Source organism: Capricornis sumatraensis, chromosome 3 (genome assembly GCF_032405125.1).
Source record: "Capricornis sumatraensis isolate serow.1 chromosome 3, serow.2, whole genome shotgun sequence".
NCBI lineage: Eukaryota > Metazoa > Chordata > Mammalia > Artiodactyla > Bovidae > Capricornis > Capricornis sumatraensis.
Window position 1 is genome coordinate 160,692,446 of NC_091071.1, and position 17,661 is coordinate 160,710,106.

At 40.8% G+C, this 17,661-nt stretch overlaps 1 protein-coding gene across 1 annotated transcript in view; it reads right to left on the minus strand.

Annotated features, from left to right (window-relative positions):
• Positions 1-501: 501 nt before the first annotated feature.
• The window catches only part of SPHKAP (SPHK1 interactor, AKAP domain containing), a 195,990-nt gene continuing 178,830 nt past the window's right edge, over positions 502-17,661 (minus strand). Inside the window, exons 8-12 of the mRNA XM_068968496.1 lie at positions 16,862-17,047; positions 14,939-15,025; positions 12,702-12,754; positions 12,430-12,614; positions 502-645 (exon numbers count right to left, since the gene is read on the minus strand). Coding sequence (XP_068824597.1) covers positions 502-645; positions 12,430-12,614; positions 12,702-12,754; positions 14,939-15,025; positions 16,862-17,047 — 655 coding nt within the window. The remainder of the gene's footprint in view (positions 646-12,429; positions 12,615-12,701; positions 12,755-14,938; positions 15,026-16,861; positions 17,048-17,661) is intronic.

A 17,661-nucleotide genomic window follows, 5' to 3' on the forward strand; every position in this document is an offset into this window, starting at 1 on the left:
TTATATTAAAATTTTGGAAAATTCTCACCTGTATCTTAAATATTTACCTGGGCTGATAGACCCTTTAATCTGCTCAAAAAAGTAAAATAAAGATTACAGCAGAGTTTATAAAATGATTTTGACCAGTGATGTTGTTTCCACTTGATTCACATAATTGGAGATATTACATGACATTTTATGTTATTAAAAATATGCAAGTGCAACTTCCTGGAGTTTAGGCCTAGCCCTAAGTTTTCCATTCAGGCCCATCACAATTTCTGTTTCTCCAGCCATTCTAACACAAGCTCTTTTAAACTCACCTACAGGTTGTGTTGATTTGTACAGACCTATATTTTGCTTTCCCTCAGATTTATTCCATGTGCAGCAGACTTGAGGAGCAGATTCTTTCCTGGCTCTGTTAATGTGATGTGATGTTTTGAGAAAGTTTAGAGCATTTAGAGCAAACCACTGTAATCTAAGCTGGAAAGAAGGAAAGGGATACTCTGCAGGAGACTTGCTGCCTTATCCCAGTTCCAAGAGCCAGTCAAAGAGACTTGGGGTCCCATCCCTCCGCTCCTCGTGTATCTTGCAGTACTGAACCACCGCATGGAAGATATCCCCCACCTTCCAGGACTTCTGATGGACCAGCCGCACGACATCTAGAAACTAGAGAAAAGCAGAGAGTCAGGACTCACATATCACAGAGGATCCTCAAAGTCATCTCATTCAACCATTCTACCAGAGCCAATGGCTCTCCAGGCTATTTTTGAATACCTCTAGTGGCAGGGAACTATATTTCAGGGCAGTCTACTTTCTTTGTAGACAGTCCAGATTATTAGAGGGTTCTTTCAACTGAACTGAGGTTTTCCTCACAGCAGTTGCCATCCACCAATTTTGAGAGTCTACATGGAATTCTTCTTTCAACATCTTATCTTTTAGGTATTTGAAGAGTTCCCTCAGATCCACCTTTCTCTGGGTTAGACTCTGTCTAATGGTTCTGTATAGCATGGTTCCCAGTCCCTTCTGTCAGTGTCATACACAACCTTTCATAGGATGTACCATTTAGGCCAAATAAATTGTATTAAAATTTTTGGTGCTGGAGAAGATTCTTGAGAGTCCCTTGAACCGCAAGGAGATCAAACCAGTGAATCCTAAAGGAAATAAACTCTTAATATTCATTGGAAGGACTGATGTTGAAGCTCCAGGACAATACTTCGGCCACCTGATGTGAAAAGCCAACTCATCGGAAAAGACCCTGATGCTGGGAAAGCCTGAGGACAGGAGAAGGGGGCGACAGAGGATGAGATGGTTAGATATCATCATTGACTTAGTGAATATGAATCTGAGCAAACTCCAGGAGACAGTGAATGAAAGGAAAGCCTAGCGTGCTGCAGTCCATGGGCTCGCAAAGAATAGGGCATGACTTTAGCGACTGAACAACAAACTTTTGGGTAGTTTTACTTACTGGTTCCTCATTCCACTTTGAAAAGTTCCCTCCTCAAGAGACACTGTCTTTCCATTGGAACAGGAAAAGGAAAGATTGAGGAAACATCCTAGACTCATCACCTGGCTAATGGTATCATTTTCAATTGGCCAGAACTTAGAAAGTGTCTGACTGCAGGTTGAGTTGGAGCACTGGAAGATGGGAAAGTCATTACAGATGGTCCCCTTCATGAAACTGTAGCCTAAAGCTCAGCATGAAGTCCTCTCAAACTGCTTAGTCAGATACGTATAAAGAAAAGTAACAACTATTAACCAAAATCTGTAGGAAGTACCTTTCAAGCATGTAATCTCATTTAATTCCATCAACAACCCTGCAAAGCAGGCGTTTAAAGATGAAATATTGTGGGTTTGTGAGATGAAAAGTTGGCAGTAAGATGGTCTTCATTTTTTAATGTAGATCATTTTAAAAGTCTTTATCAAATTTGTCATAATATTGCTTCTGTTGTCTACATTTTGTCTTTTTGATCACAAGCTATGTGGGGTCTTGACCAGAGACGGAACCCACATTGGAAAGTGTAGTCTTAACCACTGAACCACCAGGGAAGTCCCAGGATGCATGGTCTTCTGACACTGCAGCCCAGAGCTCTTTTTGCTACAGTACCCCATGCCTTTTGGTGGTAGGAGAATATGCTAAGTCACTGCAGTCGTGTTCGACTCTTTGCAACCCTATGGACTGTAGCCTGCCAGGCTCCTCTCTCCACGGGATTTTCCAGGCAAGAAAACTGGAGCGGGTTGCCATTTCCTTCTTCAAGGTAGGATAACAAGACACTAATATTTATTTGGAACATTGGGATAAAGGAAAGGCTGGGACTCTAGTCTCATTTATTGAGGAAGAAAAATCTATTTCTTAAAAAGATGAGAGATGTGCTTTAGTTACTATTTCTTCAGTGTTTCCTTCTAGAATTTCTTTGCCCTGCTCATTTCACATTTGCTCAGACTTTGAAGATGAGCCAGAAAGTGGAATGCTATTTTTTTTCTGATCTTCCCCCGCCCCCTTCAGTTTGAATTTGCTAATTCATTTCAATTACTGAGAAATTGTTTCCCAGAGAGCTACTATTAAATTATGTTTCTTCTTCCAGTTGCTGTGACAGCACCAGCTTCTGCAGTTACAGAAATCAGTGCTTTTTTGTACTCATTTGCCTTGTGTTGGCTTAATCAGAATAAAGAGGCTGGAAAATAAAATGCTTAACTTTTAATACATGGAAACATAAACATCATCTCAAAGAGTTTTAGGAAGATGCAAAAAGGGAGACCAGTGGGAAGCTGATGGCAACAGTATTATAGACTGTAATCTCCCCGGGAAAGGACACCATCTGAACTACCTCTCACATTTTTTTTTTTTTTTTGGCTTTACCAGGTTTCTGTTGCTGCACGTGGGCTTTCTCTAGTTGAAGCGAGCAAGGGCTACTCTGTTGTAGTGAGAGGGCTTGTCATTGCAGTAGCTTCTCTTGTTGGGGATCACGGGCTCTAGAGTACAGGCTCAGTAGTTACGGTGTACCAACTTAGTTGCTCTGCAATCTGTGGGATCTTCCCAGACCAGGGATTGAACCCATGTCCCCTGCATTGGCAGGCGGATTCTTAACCACTGAAAGTTAACCAGGGAAGTCCTTAATCACTTAATATTGATAACATCTTATGGAAAAAACATGAATGAACTGTTTGCCCAACTCAATATCTTGTGCCTGCACCTACTAGGGACTCAATAAATATCTGCAGAAGGCAGAACACCCAAATGTGAGTCAAATATATCAAATGCATTCAAAATGATCAATAAGACTACTTGAAATATGGAGTGACATCCAGAACCATTGAAGCTGAACCTTGTCTAAATATTCATTCTTGAGTTTTACACACTTGCACATACACCATTAAAAAATTACCAGGCACATCTTGGGGCTGCTTACTCAATAATTTCCTACTGATAGGATACTCCAAAAAACGAGTCAAGGCTGAGAATCTAAGCAAAGGCAGAGCCTGAACTGGTGCCACGGTAGTGGGCAAAGAGCAAAGTCAGAGATGGTCACGGGGCAGGTGTTTCATCACCTGTGACTGGGAGTGGGCGTGCAAGCTGTGGAGGTGGGGTGCCGGGACCCCTCTTCACTGGTCATTACAACAGCCCTGGAAGGTTGGCTTCAATCAGTTCCATCAGGCTCAGTGATGGAATTTCAGACTGTTAGTTGTCCGGTATCCCTCACAATTCTGTTGAGCTTTCTGTCTGTCAGACTCCTGAAATTTTAGACAACTTAATCCTTTAGGTTAAGACTTTGCTCAGAACACAAACACTGTCAGAAAGAGGAATACTCTAGGTGGTTATTAGTAAATTCATGGAGCTGCATAAAAATAATTTTGTGAGCTGTTACTTGTATGTTGGTGTGTATGAAAGATAACAGGCATGCATGTTTTTCTATTACACTAGGTGGCAAAAACATGCAGCCTCAGGAAAAAGGGGAGAAAGGCTAGGATGTCTTTGCATGATTTTGTTAATCAGACTTTTCCAGTTCTTACTGGAGAAAGGTGCTCCCAGTGCAGAAGGTTTGAACATCAAGTTTCTGAGGTCTCACTGAGAGAGGCTCATATTAATAATTCATTGACTTCTTGTCAAGATTTTCCTCCTGGGTCTTCAGTGGTCTTAGACCAGACTTATCCCTTGAGGGTGTTTTCTTTAGCATGTTTTATAAAGATGTAGTATAAAGTACAAAGAAATATAAACAGTCTCAGCACTTTTTTTCTTTCTGTACACTCTAGTTTTCTGGGCCACCATCTTATTCTCAACTTTAATCTCAGTCACTGCTTTGAGAGAGAATGAAAATTACAGAGCAGATGTCAATATTGGCTACACTCTTCCCAGAAGGCTATCTGCTTCAGACCTTTCTGGAAGGTGTTAGCTACTTTCCAATATTAGCTACTTTCCATCTATTTTGGGCCTGCTGAAGCAGGGTCTCCCACTGTGGTCTGTGAATGATGACCACAGGCTGTTGTGAACTGACCTAAAATTGTCAAAATGTCCTACCAACTAGGATACTCTGTCAGTAGTTTGTGAAATGGCCACATGCTAGAATCTGTCTCATGACTTCTAAAGTCAGGTTGATATCCCAATAAACTGGAAAAGGAAATGGAAACCCACTCCAGTATTCCTGCCTGGAGAATCCCCATGGACAGAGGAGCCTGGTGGGCTACAGCCCATGGGGTTGCAAAGAGTTAGACACGACTGAACGGCTAAGCACATCCCAATAAAATGATTTTTAAAAATGATCTGGTCCCACTAAATAGAGCATGCTTTTAGTCTGTGATGGGTTCATCTCAGACATTAAGACCTTGAAACATCGGTGGGGTTGATGAGTAAGGAAGGTCTGACACTTTCTTTTCTTTCTTTCTTTAAAAAAAATTCTAGACAAAAATGAAGCTAAGATTGTAAATAAACCAGAAAAGGACACTTGCAGTTCATTACTACAGTCTTTAAAAACTGTGTTCTATTTAGCAGCTGTCCCTATATCTTTCACTGTGTCTGTCCACGCTATGGACTCATTAATCAGCTTTAGGATGTCAGGGATCTGAGTTTTTCTTTCCAACGCACTGACAAAAAGAAACAATTTTCATTTTCTATCATTTCACAATTAATAACAATTAGTTTCCCTTCCTATGCATCATAGTTGCCATTTCCTTGAACAAGTGTTTCGTTTTAGGAAGCTAGAAGAATTTACATCCTGTGATGGTATGTTGTAGACCTGTTTGAAGGAAAGTATCTCATGGTAGGTACCTTTTATATTCTCAGGTGACCCCTGAGAACTGTAACCCCTCAGTCTCATTTGTCCATGGGATTTTCCAGGCAAGAATACTGAAGTCGGTTGCCATTTCCTTCTCCAGGAGATTTTCCTGATCCAGGGATCGAAAGGAATCTATTGGAGTTGTTGCAAATTGTTTAGATTTTTTTGGGAAACACTCAACGTAGATTTCTGTAAGCAGCTACCTTCTTTTGTTCCAAGGCGGTCCATTTCATTAGGCACAAGTGAGCTGGTCTTTATATTGCTCCCGCAACTATGGCCTGTAGGAGTCGAGATTCTCAGCCTTGGCTGTACCCTGGGACTCCCCAGGGATCTTGAGAAAACCCCAAAGCCTGGTTCATCCCAAGAGAAGAGTTTGATTTGATTGGCTCGAGCATTGGGCCATAAGAGCATCCCCCAGGTCATGGGGATGGGGCTCCCAGGATGGAATTCATGCCCTTCTGAGAAGATGAAGAGATACCAGAGCTGGCTCTCTGCCATGTGACAGCACAGAAAGGAAGCTGTCCCTCATCAGGAAATGCACCTACTGGCACTTTGATCTCACACTTTCTAGCCTCTAGAACTCTAAGAAATAAAAGTCTGCTGTTCAAGCCACTACCTGTGTTATTTTATTAGAGCAGCTCAAGCTGACTAAGACAATATTTAATTCTTTATTTTTCCTCTGTCATGTAGCGTTTTCAAAACTGAGACTTTAAGTGTAGTATTTTGGGGAAAGTTAACTTGACAGTAAACACCATCAGTATTTTCCCTCTCATTCTCTTTCCTCTACTTTGCTTGTGGAAAAGAGTAAGACGTTAAAGGAGAAGCGAGTCTTCTTCTGACACCCACTTTCTTAGGAAGGTACGTATACATCTATTTCCTCTTAGGACATTCTGTTCTATGCACTGCCCTCAAGAGAAGGATGTAATTCCCCAAATGAGCTTAATGATGAGGAAGAAAATCTAAAATACAGTTTATAAATTTAATTCACAGTGACCTTGACATCAATTAAATTTAATCGACTTAATTCATGGAGGGGGAAAAATCATGAGAACCATTTTTTTTAAAAAGGATATCAATTAACTAATTGTTCTGCTTTGTGGAGGCAATGTATTATTGTTCTCCAGCTCTTTTACTTCTATTTAAATTCAATAATCGGGGAGCCGGAATGAGCTGATGACTGGCCTCATAGAAAATCAGTTACAACTGATGTCAAGGTCACTGTGAATTAAATTTATAAACTGTATTTTAGATTTTCAAGTACTATGATTTTCAGCAATCTTTCCTCTGGAATTTAGCATACTTAAAAGCCACCTCAAATCCTGCCACTCCTTCAAGATATTTCTTATGTAAGTGTTAGTTTCTCAGTCATGTCTGACTCTTTGCAACTCCATGGACTGGAGCCCTCCAGGCTCCTCTGTCCATGGGATTCTCCAGGCAAGAATACTGCAGTGGGTTTCTATGCTCTTCTCCAGGGGATCTTCCCCATCCACGGATCGAACCCACATCTCTTAATGTTTCTTGCACTGGCAGGTAGCTTCTTCACCACTAGAGCGACCTGGAAAGTCCATTTCTTATGGGAGGGAGTCTCAAACTTTAGTGTTCATCAGAATCATCATACTTGAACAAATATGTTAAAAAAGCATATATCTAGGCCCCACTCTTAGAAAGGGAGCTCCAAGAAGGGGCCTAAGATGTGAGTTGTAAGTTAGTGTCCCAGGTGACTCTTTGCATTTGGCTCATGGTTTGCAGGGCATAAAGCACTGTTTCAGTGTGTTTCTCATCTTTCCTTATTCAGAATAAGCTCCCATTACATTTCAAGTTTGGTCTTTACAAGCTGAGCCTCCTTTGGTTTACCTTTTCCCTGCCCTGGGCCCTTCCTAACTTGGAATATGAACTCCCAGAGGGTAGAACATCTTGCCTCTTTTGTTCCCTGTGTCCCCAGAGCCTCAAACAATGTTGGCATGTTGTACATATTCGATAAACTTTTGATGAATGTCCTGAATGTATGATGTTCAAGTGCACCTAGCATTTTAATAATTAGATGGAACACTAAAAGAGAAAGCCTGAGAATAAAGGTGTCATTTACTGGAGAGGAGTGACAGTATTGGGCACCCAGAATGTTTGGAATTCATCTTTTGAATTGAAATAAGACTGCAGGTAGTTGTAAGCTGATATTAGGTGTCCTTCCACTCCAAGGCCAAGTTCACAAGCAGTGGTGGGACAGATGAGATGCTTCTGTATTCAATCATGACATCTCCTGGAACTTGCTCAAACTCATGTCCATCGGGTCAGTGATGCCATCCAACCAACTCATCCTCTATCGTCCCCTTCTCCTCCCGCCTTCAATCTTCCCCAGCATCAGGGTCTTTTCCAAGGATTTGGCTCTTAGCATCAGGTGGCCAAAGTATTGAAGTTTCAGCTTCAGCATCAGTCCTTCCAATGAATATTCAGGACTGATTTTCTTTAGGATTGACTGGTTTGATTTTCTGGCAGTCCAAGGGACTCTCAAGAGTTTTCTCCAACACCACAGTTCAAAAGCATCAATTCTTAGTGCTCAGCTTTCTTTATGGTCTAACTCTCACATCCATACATGACTATTGGAAAAACTATAGCTTTGACTAGACAGACCTTTGTTGGCTCTGCTTTTTAATACTCTGTCTTGGTTTGTCAAAGATTTTATTGCAAGGAGTAAGTGTCTTTTAATATCATGGCTGCAGTCATCATCTGCAGTGATTTTGGAGCACAAGAAAATAAAGTCTCTTGTTGTTTCCATTGTTTCCCCATCTATTTGCCAGGAAGTGATGGGACCAGATGCCATGATCTTAGTTTTTTGAATGTTGAGTTTTTAGCTGGAGTTTTCACTCTTCACTTTCACCTTCATCAAAAGGCTCTTTAGTTCTTCTTTGCTTTCTGCCATAAGGGTGGTGTCATCTGCACATCTGAGGTTATTGATACTTCTCCCCACAATTTTGATGCTGGCTTGTGCTTCATCCAGCCTGCCATTACTCATGATGGCATTATGAGTTAAATAAGGAGGTGACAATATACAGCCTTGACATACTCTTTTCCCAATTTGGAATCAGTTTGTTGTTTCATGTCTGGTTCTAACTGTTGCTTCTTGACATGCATAAAGGTTTCTCAGGAGTCAGGTAAGGTGGTCTGGTATTCCCAATTCTTTAAGAACTTTCCACAGTTCCACAGAACTTTCCACAGTTGTGATCCATACAGTCAACGGTTTTAGCATAGTAAATGAAGCAGAAGTAGATGTTTTTCTGGAATTCTCTTGCTTTTCTATGATTCAACAGATGTTGACAATTTGATCTCTGGTTTCTCTGCCTTTTCTAAAATCAGCTTGAACATCTGGAAGTTCCTGGTTCACATACTGTTGAAGCCTAGCTTAGAGAATTTTGAGCATTACTTTGCTAGTGTATGAGATGAGTGCAATTGTGTGGTGTTCAAACATTCTTTGGCATTGCCCTTGTTTGGAATTGGAATGAAAACTGACCTTTTCAGTCCTGTGGCCACTGCTGAGTTTTCCAAATTTGCTGACATATTGAGTGCAGCACTTTCACAGAATCGTCTTTTGGGATTTGAAATAACTCAGCTGGAATTCCATCACCTCCACTAGCTTTGTTCATAGTGATGCTTTCTAAGGTCCAGTTGACTTTTCACTTCAGGATGTCTGGCTCTAGTTGAGTGACCACACCTTTGTGGTTATCTGGGTCATTAAGATCCCTTTTGTATAGTTCTTCTGCGTACTCTTGCCACCTCTTCTTAATATCTTCTGCTTCTGTTAGGTCCAGACCATTTCTGTCCTTTACTGTGCCCATCTTTGCATGAAGTGTTCCCCTGGTGTCTCTGATTTTCTTGAAGAGAGCTCTAGTCTTTCCCATTCTGTTGTTTTCCTCTATTGTTTTGCACTGATCGCTGAGGACGGCTTTCTTACCTCTCCTGGCTGTTCTTTGGAGCTCAGGGTTCAGATGCTTGTATCTTCCCTTTTCTCCTTTGCCTTTTGCTTGCTGAACTTAGCAGAGACCCTTCTTTCACCTTTTCCAAGCTGATGGGGAGCTAATGAGACACCGCTGCTTTCAAGTGACACAGCCTCCTGGGTGGGAAGCCACAGTCTCTCTTTCATACCACCTGAAAATGGCCACTTAACTTCCTGACCAATTAAAAGACAGCCAGAATGAGGGCTCCAAATAAAAGACAGGCTATCAAAATTCTACATAAGGGTTGGCTTTATTTCAGCAGTTCTGTCACAGAACTGGGCACAGGCAGTGCCCTTTTATGGAGAAGCCATTACCTGTAGAGAATTTTAACTGACTTAGAAAAAAAAAAAAGATGATTCAGTCCCTAAAATTATATTACTTAGAAATAAGTCCCTTGAGGTAATGCTAAATAGGAGTGAAACATCATTTAATGTATCTTGACATACTAATGGAACATTTATTCTTACAGAAAAATTGTTATGAGCAAAGACAGGTATCCCCTTTGATAACTGAAAATCACCGGGCAAAAATAAATATGTCAAAGCATTATTTACGTAATTAAGGTGTTAGCGACATATTCCTTGTCCTTTCATCTAAACAAAAATTTATTAGACCTATATTCACATAGAGTGTTACACTGTTTCTTCAAAATGGACTGTATAAAAATCAGTGGGACAGGAATGTGAGCAAACTCTGGGAGAGAGTAGAAGATGGAGGAGCCTAGCATGCTGCACTCCACGGGGTCCCAAAGAGCTGGACACAGAGCAACTGAACAACATAAAAATCTGTTTCATTAAGAAATCATTTAAAATATACTGTGCAATGCTTTTATTCAGAAAGAGGCTGGGGAATAAAACTAGAACCCAACCTGCCTTTCCTTTTTCCAGGAAACCAAGGACTCTGGCTAAAAATGTCCTTGTTCTCCTCCCCCTGGCAGGGGGTCTTGGGATTATGTGTGGCAGGAGGGAGAGGGCAAAACTGAAGCACTCTGTCACTGCACCCTTTGCACTGGCAGGCTGGATGGTAAGGTGGGAGGAGAATTTATAGTGAACCATTACAGTGAGCCACTCATCACCTTGAAAATAAAGGTGTGCCAAGTATGGGGTAGTATCTAGATTTAGCGAAGACAGAACTGTAGGCAGTCCTAGGCATAAACACAAACATGAATCACTGGCCAGAAAGAGCTGAAGTGGATGAGTGTATGGAAAATAAACGAAGTCTTCTCAATTTTTCCAGTAGCCAAGACCATTGTCTGGGGAGGCAGAGACAGAGAGAAAGAGAGAGAGAGAGAGAGAGAGAGAGAGAGAGAGAGATGCTATTCTAACTACCGTGTACCTAAGCCTGAGCCAGAGAATAAAGGACCTCTCATCTCAGGATGTTTCAAGATGCTAGATTTTGGCAATAAAAATTAAAATGCAGTTACACCTTTTAAGAAAATCTAGATTGTAACTCCAAGGCAATTTAAGAGAGAGATAAACTATCGAGAAGTATATGTAGAAATAGTGAGGTTCTAGGACTAGGCTCAGCCATCACTATCTGAGGACTCTCATGGACCAGCCTCTCTGAGTCCTTACTTGTTCATCAGTATAAAAGGAATGATAATATCCATTCTGCTCTTCTCACAGGGATGTTGAGAAACAAGTATAATGAGTATGTGGAAATACTTTATAATAATAAGACATTAAAAAAAAATGCACAGTGGTAATGATAGGCAGTATTCTAAATTAGCTCCCCAAATTTTCTGCCTAATCCTCAGTACCATGAATAGGATGAGACAATTAATGCCCTTATTAGGGCATATCTTAAATGTTATCTTAAATGGAAAAAGGGATTCTTCGGTTACTTTTGAGTTAGTCAAAAGGCAGACTATCTGGTGAACTTAATGTGTGTAATTTGATTGAATGAACCCATTGAAAGCAGAGTTTTCTTTGGTTAGTGCAGAAGTAGTAATGGAAACTAACAGCATGGGGGCACAAAGGGACCACATGACAGGAAACTGTGCAACTTCCAGAAGCTGAGAGTGGACTTCAGCAAGGAAATGGACTTCAGTCCTACAACCCCAAGGAACTGAGTCAGGACAACAACGCTAACAAACGTGGAAGCTTCTCTCTCTCTGCGGCTTCCAGATAAGTGCCAAGTCAGGCTGGCAAGTTGATTTCTGCCTTGTAAGTCCCTCAGTAGAGAGAATGGAATTCACCCAAACTTCTAACAACAGACCTGGGTGTTGCTGTTTTAAGTTAGTAAATTTGTAACACAGAATAGAAAACCAATAGAGCAACATTATTTTTAATTATTTTAAAAGTATACTTTTAAATTATGGAAATTGAACTTGAAAACATTGGTGTGTGTGATTAATAGTTCAGTCATATCCAGTTCTCTGTGCCCCCCCTGGACCCCCTGGACCATAGCCTGCTAGGCTTCTCTGTCCAGGCAAGAATTCTGGACTGGGTTTCCATTCCCTTCTCCAGGCGACCTTCCTGACCCAAGGATGAAATCCGTGTCTCTCGCATCTCCTGCATTCTTTACTACTGAGAGTTACTACTGAGGTAGGCAGGTTCTTTCCTACTGAGCCACCTGGGAAGTCGTTGGTAGTTGAATTCTTGTTTTAACCTTAATAACTGATATTCTATAACAGTAAGTGATTGGTCTTAGAGAATAGGAATTAGAGTGACAGTTGCTGTTAATTTTGATGTTGGCCAAAGATCTATTCCTTAGCTTTATATATTTAGTAGGTGGAGAATAATAATGAGAAAATCCATCCAATGCAAATCTGTTCCACAAGGAATGAAAAATGCCTTCTCTTTGACACCATGACAGTTTGTTTTAATTATCAGTGTGACCTCACTTTGGTCTAGTATCTATCAAATCTTTGCTTCTCTACTTTTAATTTAAATGAATATAGGAAGAGGTCAGTTCAAGAGCAAGGAAACACACCTAAAGATAACAGACTCTTTGAAAATATTCCGTCTCCTCAGTTTACTTTCTCATCATCCCCAACTAGTGGAAACAAACTGCCAGTCAAAGAGTTGTCATGATTACATTTATGTAGGTGGAAGGCCTCAAAGTTCTAATCAAAATTCTAAGGTGAAAAGTCAAGAACAAAACCATTCACATGGGCCAGCTGGACATTTACTCAGTTTCAAGCAGGGATAAAAACACAAAGCCTTATGACATCCAAACAGGGGTCAAGCTACCTTTTCGATTCTGTTTTCTTGAGATTTCTTGAAGTAGATGGTGGGGATACCGAGTTCAGACGCAGCTATCCACTGCAGAGTGGCTCGCAGCTCAGTGTCAGGACACTCTGGCTCCAGGTCAAAGTTGATCACCAGCAGGCTCCCCTGGCGGCTGGCTGTTCTCACTGGCGTTCCAGAGGCATGTTCTGAACACAGACATAACCACCTTACTACATTTTCCATAGGAAGATCACAGGCAAATTGTGTCTCAAAATTACGGGAAAGTGGCTTACCCTCCATGGTTTCTGCCTGTCCTTTAAGAATCTCCTTTTCTTCTACCAATTCACTTTGGGAGAAAACAACAGTATATGGTTGGTAATGTTTAGGAAGAACAAGCTGTAAATGGAAGATGAAGTGATGGGTCTTATTGATATAAAAGCTCTTGAAATATATTTATGGTTTTTGTGGAATAAACGAATACTAGAGAAGTACTAACATGGCTGTTACGTCGGACTACTGGGTCTGAAATAGATATTCTCACCCCTAAAAAGAGGGCCAGATAAACTGCACGGTTTTAGTTTAGATGATAGGTGTGGGAGACTCTGAGAGATGCAATTTTCAATTCTTCTCAACCTCCCTTCTACAAACCCTCACAGGTTTGAATAGTCAAGACAATATTTAGTAGGTAACTAGATACGATTGGAGGATTTATCCTTCTGCATTTTATTTGTCATTTAAAGGACCTTGTATTTCCATCTCAAGATTGATTATTTTTCTATAGCATGATAGCAACATAAATTTGCATTTTAGTCTGAGAAAATATTTTTCTACATATATCTGGTTCTTTGATCTGAAATGAGAAAAAACACAATCACAAACTTTAGATCTTAAGTTGTATGACAAAATATCTCAATTAGTTGAAAATTTTCTTTTTCTTTTTATTGGGAATTGTTAGCAGGCTGAGGGTTGTCTAGAACTAGAGACTCATAACCGAAGTGAGTTCAGTTCAGTCGCTCAGTCGTGTCCAACTCTGAAAACCGAAGTAAGGATCTCATTAATATAGGCGTGTTGAATATCTGAGGTATTTTCATTATAGTCAGTACTTATTAGGGAGCCTTGCAAATAGCGGGAAGATTTAGTACATGATTTTAAAATTAGAGTATATGTTCCAACAGCTGAAAGCAAGTGGCCATCTTGGGAAACTCATCATTGTCCCGTATTTTTGTCCTGTCTAGAAATTAAACAGCAGGTGCTCTTAAAAATGTGTCTCTTTATGCGGGAGGATTCTTCCTTATATTCTGTTACTGCTAAAATCTGGCTAGTAAATTCCATTGAATTCCTAACGTCCAGAGAAAAGTACAACTGTTCTTTCATGAACACCTTTTTGTTTGTGGAAGAATGGCCAATTTCCCAAAGGGTCTATATTTTTCGGTAGATCTCTATCCAAGGAACATAAGTGAAATGAGCTACTAGATACAGTTTCTGCTGTTATGAAGCTGCAGGATGCTAACAGGGGTAGTAAAGATGGTCTGGTTTGCTCTTTCTGTTTTCTGTGGGGTCCTAGACTCACACTGGGGAGAAAGATGGACAGCTAAACAAATGTCTGAAGGAGAAAAATAAATTTACCCCAGAGTAATTTTGTTTGTTTTGTCTCCTTTCAAAAACAAAACAGACCCCAGATAATGTTTATGTTCATCTCTACCTGCGAGTTATGGCTGTGTGGCACAGGAAAGGAGGCACTGCAGCTTACAATCACTGAGGAATATTCCCGCAGGCAGGATACTGATTAAACAGTGAAATAAAAGTGCTTTCGCTATGGATAATAATAATAAAAAATAGAACAGGGAGAAGCTTTAGCCCTATATCTCATTTTTATTTTTCTGAAATTTCAGAAATCTCCAAATAATGTCATAGTGGTCAAAAATAGCTTTCGGTTCATTTAATTTTCCAGAACAATCACAAATTCTAGATGAAGTCCTGACCTTATGTTTCTCTCCCTTTATATACCATATTTCATGCCTTACTTATCGTTCTTTTTTCCCTTGGTACTTTAGAAGGGCCTCATAATGTGGGGAGCAGATGATGTTATCTCCATCATAGTGCCATTTGGTATTAGACTCATTAATGGCAATAATCCAAGGTTTCTACAAGAAAAGGAAAAGCCTCTCACACTATAGTCTATTGAACAATAGTCTTTGTTGGTTGGTATGGTACAATTTAAATGGATTTTTGGTTCTCTGTATCCATCTAGGTAAAATGACATATATATCTGAATATATGGATAAGCTTTACCCAAAATGATTATAGTATAAGGGATAGACTTGAAATATAGAAAGCAGTTGATGGTAGGGTGAGGCTACGGCACGCCTGAGTTCTTACTCCAGTGACATGAAACCACACGTCTCCGAGAATCTTGGTAGGACAGACATGATGAAGCCGGTGGTCGGGCACAACCTGAATGATCAAAATGGATTGCCAGATGGAATCAGAGTAGCAGGCTCACAATCACTGCATCTCAGCGGCTACTTACTTAATCATGGGAGAAGATGGCATGCTTTCCTGATAAATGTCCAGGTCCATAATGCCAAGACTGCTAGTGGCACTACTGTTGCCATTGCTGACAAAGCAAAAGTTTACATATTAATGCCAGTCTCCGCCTCCTGGCCACACTGCCGACACTGATGTTCCACCATTCTAAGAGGTCCTTCCTTTGATCCCCAGGAGATCACTGCTTTGTGTCTAGGACCCCTAAATTGATGTCTATTTCTGACCAAATCAGGGGAAAACACAATAAAAGACTTTTGACTCACCACCATCATCCTCATCATCAGTATTTTGTAATTTCTGCAGTGGGCTCAGACTTGGTGGATCACACCTGGTGGGTGACAATCAGCATAGTCCCTTTCTTCCCCATTCTAGTAACAGTGAGGATGTTTATCCATCAGCAACAGGCTTCTTGGGTATACCTCCAGACACTAAGATACTTCTGAGAATGCTAGCTTGGGGGAGATCTTCCTGCTTCTTGGCTTTTGACAGAAACCAATAGGGTTTTCCCTTTGCCATTCAGGGGATTTTTCTGAGGCATATTCCATAGGATATGCACTTGTCTCATTTTTTTGTTTTTCCTAAGGGGCTACAGAATTTGTTAAGTACAAAGTTGGGTAATGCCAAAGTTTTATAGCTCCTTTATCTTAAAATCTTTGAGAAGGAGCCACATCTGATACTTCCTGTGTAGAGCAGGAGGAATTATATATCATATCATTTTTTGTGGGTTGCACAATCAACATATGGTCTAGTTACTAGCCTAGAATCTATTTACTGAAACACAGAAGAGTTGAGCCCATTTTTAGGTTGTCTGTACTCGCACAATGGAATGTATCCAGTTTCACCAAACTCACCATGTGTTCTCATACCTTCTCTAATTTCCAATGACTTCTCTTGCAAGTAAGGTTTTCTAAGGATGTGTGCTGGAGTGTTGTGTAATGGAATGGTCTTCCCTCTGGAGTTCTATGAATAAACAACTGAACCCCCTCATTTCAAATTCTTGTCTTGGGTTTCACGTGGGGGTACTGAATGTATTCACTGATGGAAATTTGATGACTCAAACATTATGCTGGAGGTAATTAACTGTATAAACTTATGGTAAACCCAAAGATTCAAATTCTCTTTGCTTTTTATCGTTAAACTGCAACATTTCCACCAGTGTTTGAAATTTTCGTTAAATCATTTAACACTGTGACATTTTCTAAGTCTAAACAGACTGAACTGCAGGAAAAAAAGAAAAACCTTTCCAGGAGGCATACACTCAGATGCAACTGAAGCCACTTTCCAATTGATCTTTCTGGAAAGTCTTTAGACTTGCTGGCCTGGTATCAAACAAGCTTTGGGATAGAAACGTGAAGATGTTTTCATTTTCACCTCACTGAGGACTAGTTTTTAGTTTATGTCTCCTGAGTGGCTTAGGTTCTCCTAAATCTAATCTCTCTAAGGTCCTGTCTAGCTTTCTAGAGCAACAATACAGAGGGCAGGGCAGAGAAAGGGAGGAACAGTCAGTCCAAAAAACACAACACAGTGTGAAAAACTTGCTTCATGTAAACCCAGCCTGTCTTGCATCTGAAATACAAATGAACCAGAAAGAAAGTATCAAACATCAAACACACTGCTGTAATAGCAATTCATTAAAACAAACAAACCAACCTCACAGTTGTCACATAATTGAATGCACTAGCAGAGAAGGGAACACGGATGACTCTCAACCTTGGTCGAGCTAATTGAAACCGTAACTGGATATTAAGAGCTCTCAGCACAAATCATGACAGGCAGGCACTTGGTCCTAGCAGGAGCTTTCCTTTTTGCTCTTATTAGGGATCCTTTGAAGAGAATGACTTAAAATGCATTTCTGGAATCTGCGCTGAGACTTATTTCCCTGGGAAGTCAATTAAAGAGCAGGTACCTCATGGATCGCTCACTGAGCTGCAGGAAGCTGCTTGTGTCGTCTGGGTTGTCCTCCTCGTTGGCGAGCTGGGACCAACTGTCCATGCTCTCCCCACTGCTGCCGGGAGGACTGGAGAACTCATCCAGGGCTCTGCCTTCTTTTGAGACTTCAGCCTCCAGCACATCTCTGACATCAAGGGTTTCGCTGTAGATGGTAAGACATTACTAAGAGTGTAGGCATAAGACTGAACTTTTCCAGGGAACTTCACTGCCCCTAGTGTATATCCCATGGACTGTAGCCTGCCAGGCTCCTCTGTCCATGGGAGTTCTCAGGAAAGAATACTAGAGTGGGCTGTCATACCCTCCTCCAGCGGATCTTCCCAACCCAGGAACTGAACACAGTCTCCTGCATTGCAGGTTCTTTACTGTCTGAGCGACCAGGGAAGCCATGAATGAATATGCTATTGTTAAAACTTCCTAGTTCATAATTAGATGCATACTCTCAATTTAGGTAGCCCTACCTGTAAAGTCCCAAGTGGAACGATCTGGATAACTACAGTATGGAGATACAGCAGTTTCTATCACACTCTAGGCAGAAGAGTTGGGCACAACGCACTGACTAAAAAACAACTGCTGCTAACACTTGGTGAAAGAGGGTTCTTGACAAGCTTGACTTTCCATTTGTTTGCCTGGCAGTTATATACACACATACACAGGTGCTCTCGATTAGGGATCAGACCATTTCTTTGCATCCATTTCCTCAGCCTGCCCCAATTTCCTAATACACACTGCAGATGTAGGGAGGTTTGCACCACAGGA